At 43.4% G+C, this 24,442-nt stretch overlaps 1 protein-coding gene across 4 annotated transcripts in view; it reads right to left on the bottom strand.

Annotated features, from left to right (window-relative positions):
* Positions 1-1,399: 1,399 nt before the first annotated feature.
* Positions 1,400-24,442, bottom strand: part of LOC128698539 (heme-binding protein 1) — a 55,065-nt gene continuing 32,022 nt past the window's right edge. For 3 of the 4 annotated variants that reach the window (XM_070103884.1, XM_070103883.1, XM_070103885.1), the window contains exons 2-7: positions 13,110-13,203; positions 12,723-12,791; positions 6,936-7,077; positions 5,714-5,885; positions 3,373-3,483; positions 1,400-1,638 (exon numbers count right to left, since the gene is read on the bottom strand). In XM_070103884.1, coding sequence (XP_069959985.1) covers positions 1,572-1,638; positions 3,373-3,483; positions 5,714-5,885; positions 6,936-7,077; positions 12,723-12,791; positions 13,110-13,184 — 636 coding nt within the window. In that variant the 5' untranslated portion in view covers positions 13,185-13,203 and the 3' untranslated portion in view covers positions 1,400-1,571. Of the gene's footprint in view, positions 1,639-3,372; positions 3,484-5,713; positions 5,886-6,935; positions 7,078-12,722; positions 12,792-13,109; positions 13,204-13,750; positions 13,865-24,442 lie in introns of those variants that run through there. The other variant, XM_053790808.2, reaches the window with a different exon arrangement.

The following is a 24,442-nucleotide window of genomic DNA, read 5'->3' as shown; positions in this document are numbered from 1 at the left end:
TTTTCTCATCTTCCCAAACCCTTAAGGTAGGTGCCTTAATGCCTCCTGTAACTAAACTTGATCCCATTCATCATCAGGGATCATTTTTATATAGGTGTTTTTCGTTCCTCCCGTCAAGAGCCTATATGCAGAGGCGAATGTTCCATCTTTGAACAATTGGTTGATATTTTGTCTGCTCTCATGATCCTTCTACATACGGTTGTATGACCCTTGTGGGTTTAGTGCTTAGTTTTTATTATTCTACATACCGGATGGTGACGGATATTAGTAGAGGTACATATTTGATTGCCGTCCGTTTACTATCTCTTTGTCTTCACTAGCTCTTGGCTTCTCTTAAATTTCACCCTTTATATGTTCATTTAGCATTATTTTTTCTCTTCCTGAGAAATTCTGACAATTCAAGTCTTGTTTTTCCCCAGCTGCTGTGCACAAAAGCTGAAATACCTACAGTTGCTTCTTACTTTTCTTAACCACTTTCTCATTCTCATACCATTGAAGCTGAAACTGGTGGTTCTGAATTCTCTGATGGTGTTAGATTTGCAGCAGTGTTCCCGGACAGTTTTGTGCGAGGGCACTTTAATTAGACTGCTAGCATTTTCACAGCTGAACTGTGTAATTCTCATAGAGATTATATGTATTGCATTCATGCCTACCTCGACATTTGTGGTAATTTGACTCGAGTGCTCTGCAGGTTAATTCGCCTCACCCCTTAGTTTATATACAATTTTGGTTGCGCTGCATTTCTAGCAAAAACAAAGATGTTGTTTCCTCCTGGGTCCCTGGTCATGTTGATCTTCAGGGTAATGAGCTGGCAGACTGCTGCACGGTCAACAGTTTTTGACTATTTTGCTGTAATCTCAAACCACCTTGGCAACAATGTTGATCCAAGGTGATTCATAACATTCAAACGGTGTTTAGGATTTTGGTCTTATTGTCTTCACAAGAAGGGCATGTGTTACTCATGGGTAACTCTGGGAGAGGCTTCCAGTTCCACTGAGAATTGTCAGGTTCCAATTTCAATTTGCCACATTCTTTTGAACTGTCCTGTTTATTGTCGAGTACGTAGAATTTACCTCCGACGTTGTCACCGCTCTAACACTTCATCTGTCCTCCTCGCCGAAGGCTCCACCTTTGGCAGACTCCCTCTTTTACTTCTTGACAGCAACAGATTTATTACACAAACTTTGATTATGCTTCCTTTAGCACTCCTCACCGAATTTACTAACTCTACATCTGTTACACTCTCCACCCTTGATAGTTTCTGATGAAGTGCATTAAAACTAGCACACCTTATCCTGCAGTGCTGTATGACCCTTATGGGTTTAGTGCTCAGTTATGATAATTGTAGGGACAAGAAATTGTTTATTTTTTAAATATAAAAATGATAGAGCAAACAGTGTTATTTAGTTTTGCATTATTTACTAAAAGCATCTTTAAAACGATGACTTGTGCTAAATTTGATTTTATGACGATGACCATCGTGGGTTTCGCGCTAAATTTTGATTGTAATAAAAATAATAGGATCGAGGAAGTCTTGATCATCTTGATGCAGCCAGTACAAGAATCAAGTCTTACTGTTTCAAGAGCCACACCTCGTTCCTCCTGCCCCAGAACTTGTACGGAGGATCATAGGCGTTCCTGCAAGAAAGAACGTAAGATGAGATAGTTAATGCTGACAAGGTTTAGCGCTCTGTTTTGATCATAATGGCAATAAATTGGGAGTGGAAAGGAATTCTAACTTCGTAAGCCATGCGTAAGAGAAGACTAAAATGCCGGGAACAATGAGCTAGTAAACTCTTCTGTATGCATTGCTAAATGTAAAAAGATTTTTTTTAGGTCACCCTGCCTCGGTGGGAGACGGCCAGTGCGTTTATAAAAAAAAATAAAAACAGGAAAGGAGGAACAGGGCTACTGGTCCCTTTCCCAAACTCCCCTCAAGGAAGGTTCCTTGATGTTGGCGAGGGGCTCTTGATTTAGGGAATTGGATCTGCTCCAGTTCCCCAATTAAGCCTGAATGCCTTCCACATCCCCCCCCCCAGGCGCTGTATAATCCTCCGGGTTTAGCGCTTTCCCCTTGATTTCCCAAACACCTGAGAGGTTCCTTGATACTGGTGAGGGGCTCTTGATCTAGGGAATTGGGTGCTGTATAGCGCTTGTGGCTTAGCGCTTTTTTTTTATAATAGGAATTGGGTCTGGGCTTCGGGTCCCTGAATTAATAAGCCTGAATACCTTCCCCCCCCCCCCTCACAGGTGCTGTATAGTCCCTACGGGTTTAGCTCTCCCCATGACTAGTAATGAACCTTGTGGGTTTAGCACTTAAGATTTCGGGATTTTTAACTCGGGAGGGTTAGCCACCCAGGAGTTAGTGCGTCATCGAGGACTTATTTATAACCACTGTGGTCTCTACCCCTGCACTATCCACTGACCCGCTGTACTCCATGACCTAATATTCCCCCCAGGTGCTGTATAATCCTCCGGGTTTAGCGCTTCCCCCTTAATTATAATAATTCCATGACCTAATCATCCCTCTCCCTCTTGCTACCCAATACCCCTGCCCGGCGGCGCTGTATGACCCTTGTAGGTTTAGAGCTTTTTTATTATAATAACCATTGTGGTCCTTTAATTTTGTCCCCCAGGATGCCACCCACACCTGTCGACTAACACACAGGTACCAACTTACTGCTAGGTGAACAGGAACAGCAGGTGTAAGGAAACATGCCCAATGTTTCTACTCGTCCGAGGATTGAACCACAGACAGTGTGAGGCGAGAGTGTTTACCAGACCTCTCTCTTACCAAGTATACTTTATTTCTCCTCTGACTTCGTCAGCCACAGCTTTATTACACCAACTTTGATTATATTTTTCCCTTTAGCGCGGCCCACTAAGCCTGAATACCTTCCACATCCCCCCCAAAAGCCCTGCATAATCCTACGGGTTTAGCGCTCACCCATGATTATAATAGAGCTATTATAATGTTACACACTTCTAACCTTCGCTGGTCTCTCAGACTGTATAGCCCTTGTGGCTTAGCGCTTCTTTTTGATTATAATAATAATGGTCTCTCAGTTCGTATTATGCATCCTGCCTGACAGCGCTGTATGACCCTTGTGGGTTTCGTGCTCAGTTTTGACTGTAGGAGCTGTATAGTCCTTGTGGCTTAGTGAGTCTTTTTGATTATAATAATAATTTGACTGTAGGTTAGGTAAGGCTTACCAAGAAACAGGACAAGTGTTTCCTGACGCGGGTCTTTGTCATATGATGACCTGCTGCTGGAGCTTTTGGTCATCTAACAGAGGCCTTCCACTGGCTTACCACTCCACTACTTAAAAAAAAAAAAAAAATTGGCTATTGGAATAATTCCCAAGTACTTACCAGTAGATGAGGTTGGGGTTGACCTGGTAACCTGCCTCGTTGACCAGCTTTGTCAGTGCCTGAACCTCGGTCATCCAGGTAGGTTCATCATTTGCGTACCCACCGAATTGCCTGTTGAAATGTATATTATTTTGAGTGCTATATTTAGTGAAAGGCGCTAAACCTGAAGGTTGATCTGTTCAGTCCATTATGATTGTTGGCCCCTCAAGGGAGGTTCCTTGATGCTAGTGAGGGGCTCTTGATCTAGGGAATTGGATCTGTTTTTCTAGTTCCCTGAATTGAGCCTGAAGACCTTCAATTCCCCCCAAATGCACTGTATAATCCTACGGGTTTAGCGCTCCCCATGATTATAATGTGATTGCTGGACTACACATTAACTATATAATGGTTCAGAGAACCGACAAGTTGATAAATTAGACATGTTTAATTTGGTGTCTTTATCAGACACAACTCATTACAATTGTGACCAGGTGTGGACGTATCAGTGGTTCATTACTTTGTAATTTGTTCATGACTGTAACCATGTATAGGAGTGAAGCTGACTCATTACCTCTGTAACTTGCCATGATTAGTGACCAGATCTACCTGGAGTTCATTACCTTTGTAACTAGTTCAGCTATCATAACTTTGGGGTCCAGTCACTGGACCCATTATGTACCTTTGTAATCTTTTGACTACCGCCCACAGGATGGGTATGGGGTGCATAAAGATATTAAACTAAAGTGTGTGTGTGTGTGTGTGTGTGTGTGTGTGTGTGTGTGTGTGTGTGTGTGTGACTCAACAATCAATATTTGCACCAATAACTCATTACAGTTGTGACCGGGTGTGGAAGTGTGAATTGCTCATTACTCTATAATTTGTTCATGATTGTAGCCAAAGTATAAACGTAAGTAACCATTCTACAGAATTCATTACCTTTGTAACTTGTGAGCTCATTACCTTTGTACCTAGTTCAGCTATCAAAACTTTGGGGGCCCAGTCCCTGGACCCATTACGTACCTCTGTAATCTGTAAATACCTTTGTAACTTGTCATGATTGTGACCAGACTTACCTGGAGTTCATTACCTTTGTAAATTGTGAGTTCATTACCTTTGTAAATTGTGAGTTCATTACCTTTGTAAATTGTGAGTTCATTACCTCTGTAACTTGCTCAGCTATCAAAACTTTGGAGTCCAGTCCCTGGACCAATTATGTACCTCTGTGTACCTCTGTATCAGACACGTGTGTACGGGTTTAGCGTTCCCCGCACTTTGGTATCTTTATTGTGGAAACGTTTCGCCACAGTGGCTTCGTCAGTTCAATACAAAAAAGAATGAAGATCAGAAGGAGTTTGAGGTAATCAGTCCCTCAGCCTGGAGTCAATATAATGAACTGCAGCTTGTAAGTCCCTTCCCACATATGCTGTGTTCTTTTCAAGATTGATGAACTGATTACGTCGACTCAAGGCCGAGGGACTGATAAGATTTCGTTCGGATTTTTAACCCCGCAGGGTTAGCCACCCAGGATAACCCAAGAAAGGCAGTGCGTCATCCAGGACTGTCTGTCTGATTTCCATTGGGATCCTCACAATCTTGTCCCCCAGGATGGCCCCTCAAGGAAGGTTCCTTGATGTTGGTGAGGGGCTCTTGATTTAGGGAATTGGATCTGTGCTCCAGTTCCCCGAATTAAGCCTGAATGCCTTCCACATCCCCCCCCCAGGCGCTGTATAATCCTCCGGGTTTAGCGCTTCCCCCTTAATTATAATAATAATAATGTCCCCCAGGATGCGACCCACACTAGTCGACTAACACCCAGGTACCTATTTGCTGCTAGGTGAACAGGACAACAGGTGTAAGGAAACGCGTCAAAATGTTTCCACCCCGCCAGGAATCGAACCCGGACCCTCCGCGCGTGAAGCGAGAGCTTTGCCAGCCAGACCACGGGACCTTAAATGCCTTCTCATCTCTGTACTGGACTGAAGAGTTGAAACTCCAACGATAAAGCTTCCAAAATATTTCACAGAAGTGTCTAATTCTTCGGCCATTAACTGAGTTAACGCTTAATTTAGCGCTTCCCTTGATTTTAATAATTTACCGCTTAATTATGATTATAATAATTCTTCAGTCATTAACTGGGTTTAGCGCTTAGTTATTATAATTGTTGAATCATTAATGGTATCTACTTACCTGGTCCCCTCAAGGAAGGCTCCTTGACGCTGGTGAGGGGCTCTTGATCTAGGGAATTGGATCTGTGCTCCAGTTCCCTGAATTAAGCCTGAATGCCTTCCATCCCCCCATAGGCGCTGTATAATCCTACGGGTTTAGTGCTTCCCCCTTGATTATAATAATAAATAATACTTACCTGGTAAGGACGGTCATCTGTGGGCGGGTAGTGAGGAAGACCTGGGAGTTAGTAGGTGCAGGAGGAGCAGCTTGGTCAGCCTCAGGAATAAAGAAACAAGCAGTGTACACCTTCTGACCTTCAACATCACTGTACTCTATAGACACCGGCAGCCCCATCACTAACTCTTTATCTGTGGGGACGTTATGTCAACTGTTTAATACATAAGGGAGGTTTAGCGCTTCTTCTTGATTATATTAATATATAATGGTCGTTATGTCGTGCCCAATAGGTAAAATTGGTAAAGTAGCAAGAATTCGTTTAAAATTAAATCCTTTCTAAAATTTTCTTTTATACGTTAAAAGATATATATATATATATATATATATATATATATATATATATATATATATATATATATATATATATATATATATATATATATATATATATATATATATTTTTTTTTTTGTTTTTTTGTTTTTTTCATTTAAGTTCCTTGTGGCTTAGCGCTTCTTTTTGATTATAATAATAATAATTTTCATTTATGTTAACGTAAAAATTAATAATTTTGTACCAAAAGAACCTTAGGAAACTTACCTGACCTTATTAAAACAAGCGCAATTTAATTTAGCCTAATGCCACCAAATATATTTTAGATAAGTTTACAATAATTTAATAATAAAACAATGAAATATATATTTTTGTTAGGTTCAGAATGATTTTTTGCGAAATTATTGCATACACAAATTTCAGCTTGCCTTATTCGGCAAGGAGAACATTGTTATTTAACTTGACTCAAGAAATCGTAATGACACGAGTGCAAAAGTTTTGAGACTTTATGACCGCGGGTTCAATCCCGGCCGGGGGTATGGATTGTTATTTAAGCCATAATCGTAAGTTTTACCTATTCGGCACGACACACACACACACACACACACACACACACACACACACACACACACACACACACACACACACACACACACATATATATATATATATATATATATATATATATATATATATATATATATATATATATATATATATATATATATATATATATATATATATATATATATAATATTTGCGTGTGTGTAATAGAGAAATGAAAATCTACTAAAGAGGGACACAATGTGCACAATTCTTTTGCTGTAAACTACCGTAACTACAAAGTTATTAAACTACCTACTACTATAACATCAAGTAGGTACAATAATAAAGCCATAATAAGACTTACTCTGGTCGTTAGCGCCATCAATATAAGCGAAGAGTTTAAGGAAGACCTGAATCTGGTCGCCCTCAGTAAGTCCGCCATTCTGCTTGGTACATACCCACTGCTTGCTGGGGTACACTCGCTCCTCGAACTCGCCATTACTCACCTGTATGTCCTCAATGCTCTTATTATTACAGTCATATCAAATATAATCATAATTTTTAAAAGAGGGGAAGGCCTGGGTAGGCCTGGGTCAGATGACCAAAATCTCCAATTTTTGGTTATCTGATTATTTTCCCGTGATTTGGGTAATAATAATAATGATATAATAGTGTTTATATAAAGTAGTGTAAATGTGTAGTGTTAATGTGACTTTTACAAAATGTCAGAAAAGAACCAACATTCGGGTTAAGCTGGAGATAATGGCGGAGTGATGTTGTAATTGGTCAGTGTTAAGTGAACCGTGAAGGTGTATACACGTCCTCCTGCCTAGGTACTGCTAGGTGAATGTCTAGGTACTGCTAGGTGAATGTCTAGGTACTGCTAGGTGAATGTCTAGGTACTGCTAGGTGAATCTCTAGGTACTGCTAGGTGAATGTCTAGGTACTGCTAGGTGAATCTCTAGGTACTGCTAGGTGAATCTCTAGGTACTGCTAGGTGAATCTCTAGGTACTGCTAGGTGAATCTCTAGGTACTGCTAGGTGAATCTCTAGGTACTGCTAAGTGAATCTCTAGGTACTGCTAGGTGAATCTCTAGGTACTGCTAGGTGAATATTAGGTACTGCTAGGTGAATATCTAGGTACTGCTAGGTGAATATCTAGGTACTGCTAGGTGAATATCTAGGCACTGCTAGGTGAATCTCTAGGTACTGCTAGGTGAATTTCTAGGTACTGCTAGGTGAATCTCTAGGTACTGCTAGGTGAATGTCTAGGTTAGTGTCAGGGGCCCGAGACTGTTCAACTGCCTCCCAGCACACATAAGGGGGATTACCAACAGACCCCTGGCAGTCTTCAAGCTGGCACTGGACAAGCACCTAAAGTCAGTCCCTGATCAGCCGGGCTGTGGCTCGTACGTTGGTTTGCGTGCAGCCAGCAGCAACAGCCTGGTTGATCAGGCGCTGATCCACCAGGAGGCCTGGTCACAGACCGGGCCGCGGGGGCGTTGACGGCCGAAACTCTCTCCAGGTAAACTCCAGGTACTGCTAGGTGAATCTCTAGGTACTGCTAGGTGAATCTCTAGGTACTGCTAGGTGAATCTCTAGGTACTGCTAGGTGAATCTAGGTACTGCTAGGTGAATCTCTAGGTCTCAGTAGTAGTAACCAGTTACCAGTAACCAGTGTACCACATGATATAGGTACTGCTAGGTGAATCTCTAGGTAATGCTAGGTGAATATTAGGTACTGCTAGGTGAATAGGTACTGCTAGGTGAATATCTAGGCACTGCTAGGTGAATCTCTAGGTACTGCTAGGTGAATCTCTAGGTACTGCTAGGTGAATCTCTAGGTACTGCTAGGTGAATGTCTAGGTACTGCTAGGTGAATGTCTAGGTACTGCTAGGTGAATATCTAGGTACTGCTAGGTGAATATCTAGGTACTGCTAGGTGAATCTCTAGGTACTGCTAGGTGAATCTAGGTACTGCTAGGTGAATCTCTAGGTACTGCTAGGTGAATCTCTAGGTACTGCTAGGTGAATCTCTAGGTACTGCTAGGTGAATCTCTAGGTACTGCTAGGTGAATATTAGGTACTGCTAGGTGAATATCTAGGTACTGCTAGGTGAATATCTAGGTACTGCTAGGTGAATATCTAGGCACTGCTAGGTGAATCTCTAGGTACTGCTAGGTGAATTTCTAGGTACTGCTAGGTGAATCTCTAGGTACTGCTAGGTGAATGTCTAGGTACTGCTAGGTGAATCTCTAGGTACTGCTAGGTGAATCTCTAGGTACTGCTAGGTGAATCTCTAGGTACTGCTAGGTGAATCTAGGTACTGCTAGGTGAATCTCTAGGTCTCAGTAGTAGTAACCAGTTACCAGTAACCAGTGTACCACATGATATAGGTACTGCTAGGTGAATCTCTAGGTAATGCTAGGTGAATATTAGGTACTGCTAGGTGAATATCTAGGCACTGCTAGGTGAATCTCTAGGTACTGCTAGGTGAATCTCTAGGTACTGCTAGGTGAATCTCTAGGTACTGCTAGGTGAATATCTAGGTACTGCTAGGTGAATCTCTAGGTACTGCTAGGTGAATCTCTAGGTACTGCTAGGTGAATCTCTAGGTACTGCTAGGTAAATATTAGGTACTGCTAGGTGAATATTAGGTACTGCTAGGTGAATATCTAGGCACTGCTAGGTGAATCTCTAGGTACTGCAAGGTGAATTTCTAGGTACTGCTAGGTGAATCTCTAGGTACTGCTAGGTGAATCTCTAGGTACTGCTAGGTGAATCTCTAGGTACTGCTAGGTGAATATTAGGTACTGCTAGGTGAATATTAGGTACTGCTAGGTGAATATCTAGGTACTGCTAGGTGAATATCTAGGCACTGCTAGGTGAATCTCTAGGTACTGCTAGGTGAATTTCTAGGTACTGCTAGGTGAATCTCTAGGTACTGCTAGGTGAATGTCTAGGTACTGCTGGGTGAATGTCTATGTACTGCTAGGTGAATATTAGGTAGTGCTAGGTGAATATCTAGGTACTGCTAGGTGAATATCTAGGTACTGCTAGGTGAATGTCTAGGTACTGCTAGGTGAATGTCTAGGTACTGCTAGGTGAATATTAGGTACTGCTAGGTGAATATTAAGTACTGCTAGGTGAATGTCTAGGTACTATGTGAATGTCTAGGTACTGCTAGGTGAATGTCTAGGTACTGCTAGATGAATGTCTAGGTACTGCTAGGTGAATGTCTAGGTACTGCTAGGAGAATATTAGGTACTGATAGGCGAATGTCTAGGTACTGCTAGGTGAATGTCTAGGTACTGATAGGTGAATATTAGGTACTGCTAGGTGAATGTCTAGGTACTGCTAGGTGAATATTAGGTACTGCTAGGTGAATGTCTAGGTACTGCTAGGTGAATATCTAGGTACTGCTAGGTGAATATTAGGTACTGCTAGGTGAATGTCTAGGTACTGCTAGGTGAATATCTAGGTACTGCTAGGTGAATATGTAGTCACTGCTAGGTGAATATGTAGGTACTGCTAGGTGAATATCTAGGTACTGCTAGGTGAATATTAGGTACTGCTAGGTGAATATTAGGTACTGCTAGGTGAATGTCTAGGTACTGCTAGGTGAATATCTAGGTACTGCTAGGTGAATATCTAGTTACGGTGCCCCGTGGCCTGGTGGCTAAAGCTCTCGCTTCACACGGCGAAGTTCAGGTTCGATTCCCGGCGAGGGAGATACATTGGGCGTGTTTCTTTACACCGGTTGTCCATGTTCCTCATCAGTAAAATAGGTACCTGGGTGTTAGTGGACTGGTGTGGGTCGCATCCTGGGTGTTAGTGGACTGGTGTGGGTCGCATCCTGGGTGTTAGTGGACTGGTGTGGGTCGCATCCTGGGTGTTAGTGGACTGGTGTGGGTCGCATCCTGGGTGTTAGTGGACTGGTGTGGGTCGCATCCTGGGTGTTAGTGGACTGGTGTGGATCACATCCTGGGTGTTAGTGGACTTGTGTGGGTCACATCCTGGGTGTTAGTGGACTGGTGTGGGTCGCATCCTGGGTGTTAGTGGACTGGTGTGGGTCACATCCTGGGTGTTAGTGGACTGGTGTGGGTCACATCCTGGGTGTTAGTGGACTGGTGTGGGTCGCATCCTGGGTGTTAGTGGACTGGTGTGGGTCGCATCCTGGGTGTTAGTGGACTGGTGTGGGTCGCATCCTGGGTGTTAGTGGACTGGTGTGGGTCACATGCTGGGTGTTAGTGGACTGGTGTGGGTCACATCCTGGGTGTTAGTGGACTGGTGTGGGTCAAATCCTGGGTGTTAGTGGACTGGTGTGGGTCACATCCTGGGTGTTAGTGGACTGGTGTGGGTCGCATCCTGGGTGTTAGTGGACTTGTGTGGGTCGCATCCTGGGTGTTAGTGGACTGGTGTGGGTCGCATCCTGGGTGTTAGTGGACTTGTGTGGGTCGCATCCTGGGTGTTAGTGGACTGGTGTGGGTCGCATCCTGGGTGTTAGTGGACTGGTGTGGGTCGCATCCTGGGTGTTAGTGGACTGGTGTGGGTCGCATCCTGGGTGTTAGTGGACTTGTGTGGGTCGCATCCTGGGTGTTAGTGGACTGGTGTGGGTCTCATCCTGGGTGTTAGTGGACTGGTGTGGGTTGCATCCTGGGTGTTAGTGGACTGGTGTGGGTCGCATCCTGGGTGTTAGTGGACTGGTGTGGGTCACATCCTGGGTGTTAGTGGACTGGTGTGGATCACATCCTGGATGTTAGTGGACTGGTGTGGGTCACATCCTGGGTGTTAGTGGACTGGTGTGGGTCGCATCCTGGGTGTTAGTGGACTGGTGTGGGTCACATCCTGGGTGTTAGTGGACTGGTGTGGGTCACATCCTGGGTGTTAGTGGACTGGTGTGGATCACATCCTGGGTGTTAGTGGACTGGTGTGGGTCACATCCTGGGTGTTAGTGGACTGGTGTGGGTCACATCCTGGGTGTTAGTGGACTGGTGTGGGTCACATCCTGGGTGTTAGTGGACTGGTGTGGGTCACATCCTGGGTGTTAGTGGACTGGTGTGGATCACATCCTGGGTGTTAGTGGACTGGTGTGGGTCACATCCTGGGTGTTAGTGGACTGGTGTGGGTCACATCCTGGGTGTTAGTGGACTGGTGTGGGTCACATCCTGGGTGTTAGTGGACTGGTGTGGATCACATCCTGGGTGTTAGTGGACTGGTGTGGGTCACATCCTGGGTGTTAGTGGACTGGTGTGGGTCACATCCTGGGTGTTAGTGGACTGGTATGGGTCACATCCTGGGTGTTAGTGGACTGGTGTGGGTCACATCCTGGGTGTTAGTGGACTGGTGTGGATCACATCCTGGGTGTTAGTGGACTGGTGTGGGTCACATCCTGGGTGTTAGTGGACTGGTGTGGGTCACATCCTGGGTGTTAGTGGACTGGTGTGGGTCGCATCCTGGGTGTTAGTGGACTGGTGTAGGTCGCATCCTGGGTGTTAGTGGACTGGTGTGGGTCGCATCCTGGGTGTTAGTGGACTGGTGTGGGTCGCATCCTGGGACAAAACTGACCTAATTTGCGGGAAATGCTCAGCATAACAAGGGTGTTTCTATATAGTAGTATGTCATTGATGTCAACTATGATCTGTATACCTTGTAGAAATAACTTATTATTATTATTATAATCATGGGGGAGCGCTAAACCCAGAGGATTATACAGCGCATGTGGGGGGGGGGGGTGGAAGGTATTCAGGCTCAATTCAGGGAACTGGAGCAGATATAATTCCCTAGATCAAGAGCCCCTCACCAACATCAAGGAACCTCCCTTGAGGGGTGGTAGAAATAAAGATATTATTTTTACTGCTAGGTGAATATGGGCAACAGGTGTAAGAATTGTCCACACATCTGGTCTCGTTTGGTAGTTGAATTTTTTTTTTTTTTTGTAGTGGTGGAACCGTCTACTAGGTGTATAGAATTTAATTCGATAATATTTAAAGGGGGTGGAGGGGTAAGCCAGTGGAAGGCCTCAGTCAGATGACCAAAAGCTCCAGCTGTGGGTCATCGTATAAGACCCTCACAGGAAACACTTGTCCTGTTCCCTGACAAACCTTACCTAACCTAACCTAGATGTATAACAAATAAAGGGATGACTTACGTCTGTGCTGGGCACCGTGCTGAAGGTGATCTCTTCCTGGGGACCTAAACTGCGTGTAAAAGCAGTCAGCTGTGGGACATGAAATATCTAATTATTTACAAAATAGCCACCGGGAAGACCTAAACTCGAAAGAGTTACATAGTTCTTGAGTTATGGGAAATAATGAGATTATATCCACTGGGAGAGCAGCTACAATTTCTCAGATCAAGAGCCTTCCAAGATCATCAAGGCCCCATGTTGCAGGTATTAATGTATATTCACAAACACTAAACATATTTTTTATATTAAACAGGAAGAATTTCACCCACATTATCATTTTGAACCTGCGAACTTTAATATATATTTTTTGTTGTTAACCTTTGATAATATGAATATTTTTGTACTGACCAGTGAGGCGGCGTCTATCAAGGGCAAGACAGCCGCTGACAGCCCCACCACCAACACTAACTTCAGCGCTCTCATCTTTATCCTACTGTATTATCTGGAAGTGAAACAGTACCTTGTTAACGGATATTAAAAATACAGAGGTGGTGGTGTTTTGTTCGTCAGGAAACAAGATAGTGTAGCCTGACACGGGTCTACTGGACAAAGTAGGCTTCCCACCCTATACAAATAAATATTTTTTATATATATATATATATATATATATATATATATATATATATATATATATATATATATATATATATATATATATATATATATATATATATATATATATATATATAATGGGACGCTTTACATGGTAGTCTAAGAGGCTAGGACAATAGTTAACTGTATATTTAAATTTTGATCTGAGATCCTCATTAGCAGAAACACAAAAATAGAAAATAAGATGATTTCTCACTCTTTGTAGCTATTCTGATAACGACCTCAACTCCAGGTCGAAATATACAGATTATCTATTCTCCCGTCTATACATAAAACACCTACTATATACATATAAAATACGTGTACTACACAGCACGGGGTAAAAATAACATGAACGTTCCTCTCTGAGTTTTAGTATTAAAAATCAAATTAAATACCAGAAATGATATGCGAGCCAACAGTGTGATGATGGGGGAGGCAGCAGCAACCCTCCTCACTGGACGGTCAAGCCTACACTGCTGCCTTTTATATTCTTATTGCTGAGGCCCTTGTCCCGTGTGTGTGTGTGTGTGTGTGTGTGTGTACTCGCCTAATTGTGGTTGCAGGGGTCGAGACTCAGCTCCTGGCCCCGCCTCTTCACCGAGTGCTACTAGGTCCTCTGTCTGTCTGTCACATCTAGGTGAGTGCAGCTACTTGGACCATCATTTATTCGCGACTTGTCGTGAATATGAAGTATAACAGGAAAACCGTTATTAATGATGAAATATAGAAGGAAAACCATCCAGGGTGATGGTATATATCAGAAAACCATCCAGAGTGATGGAGTATAACAGGAAACCATCCAGGGTGATGGAATATAACAGGAAACCATCCAGGGTGATGGAATATAACAGGAAACCATCCAGGGTGACAGAATATAACAGGAAACCATCCAGAGTGATGGAGTATAACAAGAAATCATCCAGGGTGATGGAATATAACAGGAATCCATCCAGGGTGATGGGGTATAACAGGAAACCATCCAGGGTGATAGAATATAACAGGAAACCATCCAGGGTGATAGAATATAACAGGAAACCATCCAGGGTGATAGAATATAACAGGAATCCATCCAGGGTGATGGGGTATAACAGGAAACCATCCAGGGTGATGGAATATAACAGGAAACCATCCAGGGTGATAGAATATAACAGGAAACCATCCAGGGTGATAGAATATAACAGGAATCCATCCAGGGTGATGGGGTATAACAGGAAACCATCCAGGGTGATGGAATATAACAGGAAACCATCCAGGGTGATAGAATATAACAGGAAACCATCCAGGGTGATAGAATATAACAGGAAACCATCCAGGGTGATGGAGTATAACAGGAAACCATCCAGAGTGATAGAATATAACAGGAAACCATCCAGGGTGATAGAATATAACAGGAAACCATCCAGGGTGATGGAATATAACAGGAAACCATTCTTGTAAAAAATCCTGTAAATCAAAGTTGTCCCCCGATATTGAATATTCTGTTCTGATAAAAGAATTTTGAATTGTGATATAATTCACGATCAGAAATTATATATATTATAGGCTACAATAGTAAAATGTCAACAGGGGTCCTACATTATAGGTTTCAATAGAGTAGGAATAAAATGGGTGAATACAGAGAATAAATGTAAACACGACTGGAAATATATAATTAGGGACGGCTAGTAGTGAAAGACTGGGAAGTAGGTGAAGGCGGGAACATAAGGAAGAGGAGGTAGCGAGTAGATCACCTTGAGGTACACCTGGACATCAGTGGATAGCCTTAGAGGAGCTTGTCCTGTGCCAGTCGTGACTTTCCTATTATCTTTGTGCTGGTATGACTGCAGTTTTTTCTCCTGTTTAGGTCTGTCAGACACTAACCTAGTCTGTTTTAATCTGTGAGAGGCTGCCGTCATCTGTCGTGGTCAAGCAGACCTGTCGTCTTATGTTCTTCCCTTTTAGAACCTGTCGTCTCTGTTTTGATCTTTCAGGTCATGTCGTCTCCTGTTTTGATCTGTCAGGTCATGTCATCTTATGTTTCGGTCTGTTGGTCTCTGTCAAGTCTACCTTGTCATGTTTTCCTTTCCCGTTGTCGGTTCTTTTCTCTTAGAAGGTTTCAGGATTGGCTGATTTATTAGGTTTCAAGCATATCTACTACACGAGGATTATAAATGCTGTAAGTCAGGCGCCCACGACCAGTCACGAATACCTTGTACCTAACATAGGGATCAGATTGTATATACAATGAGAGATACCTGTCGAATATACATGCATTTTTATTTAGATACATTAGCATTGTGTTGGTACCCAGTTATTTATGACAGTTACACAGTGGAAACAAAAGCTATCTAAGTTTTCCTGTCATATTCCATCAGGCAGGATGGGGCACATACTGAAGTCTCCCAGCTCAGGCTGGGAGACTTCAGTAACGGAACGAGGATATCGTCAAGTATTCCATTAAGGCTTCATCAGCTACGGGAGCTTCAAAAGTTTCCTTCCAGTAGAGCTGGAGTTACTGTCGCTGGTTAGTCTATCCCATACAGGATAGTCCATCCCATTCACATGGCAATTGAAATTTTAATGACTGTATCTCCATCATCCCAGAGCGGCGGATACTGCACATAAACTGAGAAATACACACTTCTCTCGGTGTATTACAATGAAAGATATACATCTCTCGGTGTATATACACTAAAAGATACACTCCTCTTGGTATATATACATAAGAGACACGTATCTCGCTCTGTATATTCCCCTATCTGTAAAACAAAGAAACTTTGCGGCCCAATCCCTGGACCCATTATGTACCTCTGTAATCTTTTTGACTACCGCCCACAAGATCGGTATGGGGTACATAATGAAGATATTAAACTAAACTATAAGAAGCTTACAAGGAACCCACTTCCTCACTGCAGCCAACAACTGCCTAGACCCACTAGATGCAGCACTACCCTCGTCTGTCTGTGCTGGAGCAACGATCTTTCAAGGATATCTCGTCTTTCCATTAGCTATTCCAAAGGGCCCCTAGAAGGATTCCTTGTATGATGTACCTAGTGTGGCGTGAGACAAATATGGAGCTTCAAGGTCTCTCCCAGCCAATATTAGTCTCCATAGCACTCCTCCCTAGTGCTTTTCTGGCTGATAGTGTTGGTCGATTGGTTTGTTAAAGAATATCGACTACACGAGGCAGTAAAGGCTGCGTGTCACCTATATCCCACCAGAGTCAAGTATAATTTTGATCACTAAAATAGGGATAAGACCTACTGTAATGCTAGTGGCTTTCTTTTGCGCTTTTATGCTTTTTTTCATGCTTCTTTTATGCTTCTTTATGCTTCTTTTATGCTTCTTTTGTGCATTTTTTTTATTACGCGTAAGCTACATTTTGCATACTGCAGAAAAGAAATAAAGTTGTATTGTATTGTATTACCATTTGCCTCTAGTTTTCCACACTCAACTAATATATCTTCCACATCATTATCTCCCGCTTCAGTATTAAGCTCCATCACAACTGTTATTCTCTTGGCTTTAAAATCCCTACACATTAGCTTAAAACCTAATATAACATCTCTCAGAAATAAGAAGCATTAGACGAAGAAGAAGAAGAAGAAGGAGGAGGAGGAGGAGGAGGCTTTCTTTTATTAATAACTCCGAGGGTTAATAACCCAACATAACCAATACCCCTGCCAAGCTACCCAAGACTCTATAACTCCACCCGGTAGACCATCAGATGCAGCATTCTCCACCTGACCTCAACATTCTGAACATGACTATAAATACTCCCGTACCTTCCACCCCAGGTAGATCTGTGTGTGACTTGAAAAAGCCCACTGTGTGGGTGAAACGTTGTCAATAAAGGATCACATTATACTGCGTATGTGTTTATATTTCCATAACCAGAGAAAGCCAAGCATCGTGGGTCTTTGAGTCTTACCAACAATACCATCTATAAAACCTCTTACAAGACACGTCTGTATGGATATATATATATGTATATATATATATATATATATATATATATATATATATATATATATATATATAATATTATATATATATATAATATTATATATATATATAATATTATATATATATATATAATATTATATATATATATATAATATTATATATATATATATATATATATATATATATATATATATATATATATATATATATATAGTATATATATATATATATATATATATATATATATATATATATATATATATATATATATATATATATATATATATATATATATAAACTTTTTTCTTTCCTTGCATGTAGGTTGATTTATTTTATTGACAGGTGTTCATTTGACCTTGATGATTAACCATATATATATAGATATATACATACATATATGTTTTGCTACAAAGACAAATATAGACCAGGCTATATTCAGACTAGTCGAAGTTTATTTTTGTGGCATTATGGCCTTCAGTCATTCTCTGAATACGAAGGTGGAACGTTCAAGGGGTAGGATTGAAACTCACGGCAAGGCAGTGAAAAAACTAGTTGCTAGCCATGGCGTTATTACGATTTTGCCAGTCATTAATGCCAGCTGTGAAGGCCCTCGAGACAGAGCTTGCCACTGATGTGGGTGGCATCCTGGGGACCAAACTAACCTACGTTGCGAGAAATGCTCAGCATAACAAGGAGCTTTCTATATAGTAGTATGTCATTGATGTCAACTATGGTCTGTATAAATTGTACTTGGAGAAATAAAGATTATTATTATTATTATTATTATTATTATTATTATTATTATTATTATTAAGTGAATGCATTAGTACTCACTTCCCTTATTTTATCAAGTACATCGCGAGTTTATGGAAAAGGACAGCTTACGGCATTATTCTCACCATGACAACAAAACAAGGACTATACCTGGAGGGTGTTTCGGGGGGTCAGTTTCCCTGTAGCTCGGTCCATGACCAGGCCTCATGGTGGATCAGGGCATGATCAACCAAGCTGTTACTGCTGGTCGCACGTAAACCGACGTACGAACCACAGCCCGGCTGATCAGGTACTGACTTTAGGTGCCTGTCCGGCTCCCTCTTGAGGGTAGCCAGGGATCTTGAAGACAACCCGAGGTCTTGAAGACAACCAGGGGTCTTGAAGACAGCCCGAGGTCTTGAAGACAACCCGAGGTCTTGAAGACAACCAGGGGTCTTGAAGACAACCAGGGGTCTTGAAGACAACCGGGGTCTTGAAGATAACCAGGGGTCTTGAAGACAACCAGAGGTCTTGAAGACAACCAGAGGTCTTGAAGACAACCAGAGGTCTTGAAGACAACCCGAGGTCTTGAAGACAGCCAGGGGTCTTGAAGACAACCAGAGGTCTTGAAGACAACCAGAGGTCTTGAAGACAACCCGAGGTCTTGAAGAAAACCAGAGGTCTTGAAGACAACCAGAGGTCTTGAAGACAGCCAGGGGTCTTGAAGACAACCAGAGGTCTTGAAGACAACCAGAGGTCTTGAAGACAGCCAGGGGTCTTGAAGACAACCCGAGGTCTTGAAGAAAACCAGAGGTCTTGAAGACAACCCGAGGTCTTGAAGACAGCCAGGGGTCTTGAAGACAACCAGAGGTCTTGAAGACAACCCGAGGTCTTGAAGACAGCCAGGGGTCTTGAAGACAACCAGAGGTCTTGAAGACAACCAGAGGTCTTGAAGACAGCCAGGGGTCTTGAAGACAACCAGAGGTCTTGAAGACAACCCGAGGTCTTGAAGACAGCCAGGGGTCTTGAAGACAACCAGAGGTCTTGAAGACAACCTTTAATAATTTCTAACAAAATATTTTTTTTTTTTTAGTAGACAAACTGAAGATTTTCTGGAAGCTTCGCGTATAAACTGTGATGACCGGAGTCATTAAGACAAGAAATCTATTAAAGAGTAGAGAAAAAGTTGATTGTATCGCATTTCTCGAGGCTTTGTATTACCACTGCGAGTTTAGAGGAGATATGATTATGACGTACAAGATACCCAGAGGATTTTAAGGGAATTGAGGCAAAGTGAAATTTGAGGAGGAACGAGGGATATACATGGAAGGTAAAGCCACAGATGAGTCACGGGACTGTTAGGAAGTTCTTTTTCAGCCTCGGGGTGGTAGGGAAGTGGATGTAGTGGTGGTGAAGGTCACGCAGGTGTGACCCACTGTGGTGACCAGTGAAGAGGCAGGGCCAGGAGCTATGAATCGACCCCTGTAACCACAATTAGGTGAGTACACACCTATGAATCGACCCCTGCAACAACAATCAGGTGAGTTACCTGGAGTTTACCTGGAGAGAGTTCCGGGGGTCAACGCCCCCGCGGCCCGGTCTGTGACCAGGCCTCCTGGTGGATCAGAGCCTGATCAACCAGGCTGTTACTGCTGGCTGCACGCAATCCAACGTGCGAGCCACAGCCCGGCTGGTCAGGTACCGACTTTAGGTGCTTGTCCAGTGCCTGCTTGAAGACAGCCAGGGGTCTATTAGTAATCCCCCTTATGTATGCTGGGAGGCAGTTGAACAGTCTTGGGCGCCTGTCACTTATTGTATGGTCTCTTAACGTGCTAGTGACACCCCTGCTTTTCATTGGGGGAATGTTGCATCGTCTGCCAAGTCTTTTGCTTTCGTAGTGAGTGATTTTCGTGTGCAAGTTCGGTACTAGTCCCTCTAGGATTTTCCAGGCGTATATAATCATGCATCTCTCCCGCCTGCATTCCAGGGAATACAGGTTCAGGAACCTCAAGCGCTCCCAGTAATTTAGGTGTTTTATCTCCGTTATGCGCGCCGTGAAGGTTCTCTGTACATTTTCTAGGTCAGCAATTTCACCTGCCTTGAAAGGTGCTGTTAGTGTGCAGCAATATTCCAGCCTAGATAGAACAAGCGACCTGAAGAGTGTCATCATGGGCTTGGCATCCCTAGTTTTGAAGGTTCTCATTATCCATCCTGTCATTTTTCTAGCAGATGCGATTGATACAATGTTATGGGCCTTGAAGGTGAGATCCTCCGACATGATCACTCCCAGGTCTTTGACGTTGGTTTTTCGCTCTATTTTGTGGCCAGAATTTGTTTTGTACTCTGATGACGATTTAATTTCTTCGTGTTTGCCATATCTGAGTAATTGAAATTTCTCATCGTTGAACTTCATATTGTTTTCTGCAGCCCATTGAAAGATTTGGTTGATGTCCGCCTGGAGCCTTGTGTAGACAGCCTGTACTGTCAGAACACAGCCTAGCCGTCTGCTCTGACTAGTTCATATTTTGCGGTATTTTAGGTGCTGCCCTCTGTAGGCTCACCCACGTCAGTGGGAGGCTGAGCCCATCGGCCCTCACTCCTAGGCCGACCGACTTGATAGACACAAGTGCTCCCCCTCCACGGACTGGCTTGCGGTCACTCCCTCACACTGCCTGTTGTGTACTCACTCCTACCCAATTAAAGCCAAACTAGTCCACGGCCGTATAATTGCTACCTACGCTACCTTCATCGGCACTAAACCGCTGTTCAGCAGTAAGAACAGCAATAACAGTGGTGACAGCGGAGTCAACGGCATCGTGAGCCTACTCAGGGTGGAGGGGTTGATGCCAGTCAACACCATCGGTTGACAGTTCAAGGAACAGCTACTGAAAATCGATTACTGTTCGGAAAACCTTCCAGCTCCATCCCCAAACATCTTACTGCTTGGTGATTTCAACCTAAGGCATACAAAATGGAAAAATGTAGCAAATAATGTTATAGCTGAAACAATCCCCGGAGGTAGCACAGATGAAAGGTCTCACACACATGAGCTACTAAGTCTCTGCGAAAAACACTCCTTAAGCCAGCAGATAGTGGAGCCAACAAGACTAGAAAACACACTTGACCTTATCTTCACAAATAATGAGGACCTGATAAGAGACATAAGAATATCAAAAACAACTAATTCCGATCACAATCTAATCGAAGTCCAGACGTACATGCATAGGGGTCCTGAACAGCAGAATGCATGTACCGGTGAAGGTGTCTTCACAAAATACAATTTCAACAACAAGAACATCAACTGGGACCAGGTAAACCATGTCCTAAACGAAACATGTTGGGAAGATGTCTTAAATGACATGGACCCAAACCAGTGCCTTGAAAGGATCAACTTCCTGGTAGCCAAAGCATGTTCTAGGCATATTCCCCTAAGAAAGAAGAAGAGCAGGAGTAAACTGGAGAGAAAAAGACGCTCCCTCTACAGAAGACGACGAAGAGTCACTGAGCTCCTCAGGAGTGCTAGAATATCTGATACACGAAAGGAGGCGCTGACCAGGGAAGTGGAAACTATCGAACTTAAGCTAAATGACTCTTACAGGAACCAGGAGAGGCAGGAGGAGCTTAAAGCTATTAGTGAAATTGAAAGAAATTCAAAATATTTCTTTTCATATGCCAAAAACAAGGCAAATACCACATCTAGTATCGGGCCCTTACTCAGACAGGATGGGACTTACACAGATGACAACAAGGAAATGAGTGAAATATTGAAATCCCAGTACGACTCTGTGTTTAGTGAACCACTAATCGGTCTGAGGATCGACGACCCAAATGATTTCTTCATGAATGAGCCTCAAAACTCCATAAATGTATGTCAGATTTCCGACATTACCCTAACTCCGATAGATTTCGAAAAAGCCATTGACAACATGCCTATGCACTCAGCCCCGGGCCCAGACTCGTGGAACTCTGTTTTCATTAAGAACTGCAAGAAACCCCTCTCGCGTGCCCTAAGTACACTATGGAGGAGGAGCTTGGACATGGGTGAGATTCCACAGTCACTTAAAACAACGGATATAGCCCCGCTCCATAAAGGTGGCAGCAAAGCATTAGCTAAGAACTATAGACCAATAGCTCTGACGTCCCACATCATAAAAATCTTTGAAAGAGTGCTAAGAAGCAGGATTGCAAATCACCTGGATTCCCAAAATCTGCACAATCCAGGGCAACATGGGTTCAGGGCAGGTCGCTCCTGCCTTTCACAACTACTGGATCACTATGACATGGCCTTGGATGCACTGGAAGAAAATCAGAATGCAGATGTAATATACACAGACTTTGCAAAAGCATTTGACAAATGCGATCATGGTCTAATAGCCCATAAAATACGTGCTAAAGGAATAACTGGGAAAGTGGGGAGATGGATCTTCAACTTCCTAACAAATCGAACACAAAGAGTAGTGGTCAACAGAGTTAAATCGGAGGCTGCCATAGTGAAGAGCTCTGTTCCACAAGGCACAGTACTCGCCCCCATCTTATTCCTTATCCTCATATCAGACATAAACAGAGATATACACCACAGCACCGTATCATCCTTTGCGGATGATACTAGGATCTGCATGAGGCTGTCATCTGCTGAGGACGCGGTTAACCTCCAAGAAGATATAAACAAAGTTTTCCAGTGGGCGACGGTAAACAATATGATGTTCAATGAGGACAAATTCCAACTACTCCGTTATGGAAAACTGGAGGAGATAATAACTAGAACAGAGTATACTACTGACTCCGGCCATACAATAGAGCGGAAAAATAATGTAAGGGACCTGGGAGTAGTAATGTCTGAGGATCTCACTTTCAAGGATCACAACAGTGCCACGATCGCACGTGCAAAGAAAATGATAGGATGGATAATGAGAACTTTCAAAACGAGAGATGCCAAGCCCATGATGATCCTTTTCAAATCACTTGTTCTCTCTAGGCTGGAATACTGCTGTACATTAACTTCTCCATACAAAGCAGGTGAAATCGCAGATCTAGAGAGTGTACAGAGATCCTTTACTGCACGTATAAGTTCTGTCAAGCACCTTAACTACTGGGAACGCTTGAAAGCACTTGACTTGTACTCGTTGGAACGCAGGAGGGAGAGATATATCATAATCTACACTTGGAAAATCTTGGAAGGAATGGTCCCAAATCTGCACACAGAAATCACTCCCTACGAAAGTAAAAGACTGGGCAGGTGATGCAAAATGCCGCCAATAAAAAGTAGGGGTGCCATTGGTACACTAAGAGAAAACACCATAAGTGTCCGGGGCCCAAAACTGTTCAACAGCCTCCCATCAAGCATTAGGGGAATTGCCAATAAACCCCTGGCTGCCTTCAAGAGAGAGCTGGACAGATACCTAGTCAGTGCCGGATCAGCCAGGCTGTGGCTCGTACGTCGGACTGCGTGCGGCCAGCAGTAACAGCCTAGTTGATCAGGCCCTGATCCATCGGGAGGCCTGGTCGTGGACCGGGCCGCGGGGGCGTTGATCCCCGGAATAACCTCCAGGTAACCTCCAGGTGACCCCAATCAACATCATCCATCGTCATCCAACGCACCTGCTGGCCTAAAGAGTTATCTGTTACTCCCAGCGTCTTGACGGGACCTGAGATAGATCTTCGTCCTAGATTTTCTTCCCACAAAATCTGGACATAGGCATCACGGCATCATCTCCAGCCTTAGCAGTCACGTGTTCACCTCATCACCCTCTCTACAGCCCTTCAACACTCTCCAGCACCATTCTCCTGCCTCCTACAGCGTCCCTACGCCCTTCTCAGCTACAAGAAGTAGAGGTGAGGTCGTTTAGTGTGTTGGCTTCGTGTGGCTCCACACGCGACCACGAGGCAGCTCTGGGGTTGGTTTATATCCTAATCAGCGTGTAAACACACCAGCCCTCTCTACAGCCTTCTCTGCTATGCAACGACGTCCATCTCGCCGTCCATGTGTGTTGTGTTCTTCCCAGTTTCCTCCAAGAAGTTCTACCTGGCTTAACCACTTGGGAACCCAGTTGGCTTAGCCCCTAAGCCAGCTCAGTTCAGCCCCCACACCGTCTACAGCAGCTCATGACTCATCATTGTGTTTACAACTACTCAGCGTCTATGTATCTCCAGCCAGTGCAGTTTTTTTTTTGTGTTGCCCAGTTAAATTTTTTTCTTTCCCTTGCTGTTACATTCCCGGTTCATCACCAGGTCTGTTTTCCCCAGTGATTTGTTACAGTAAAACTTACTCGTCCCAGTTCATAGTTTCACTTAAGCTTGTGTTTAGCACGTTCGAGTAGTGCAGTAAACATTTTGTTCTCCGTGTGCTGAAGCCGCAGTCAGTCAGCGCGCCCAGACACGCTTGCCAGTGT

This window comes from Cherax quadricarinatus, chromosome 88 (assembly GCF_038502225.1).
Source record: "Cherax quadricarinatus isolate ZL_2023a chromosome 88, ASM3850222v1, whole genome shotgun sequence".
Lineage (NCBI taxonomy): Eukaryota > Metazoa > Arthropoda > Malacostraca > Decapoda > Parastacidae > Cherax > Cherax quadricarinatus.
This window is presented reverse-complemented; position numbering and strand designations above follow the sequence as displayed.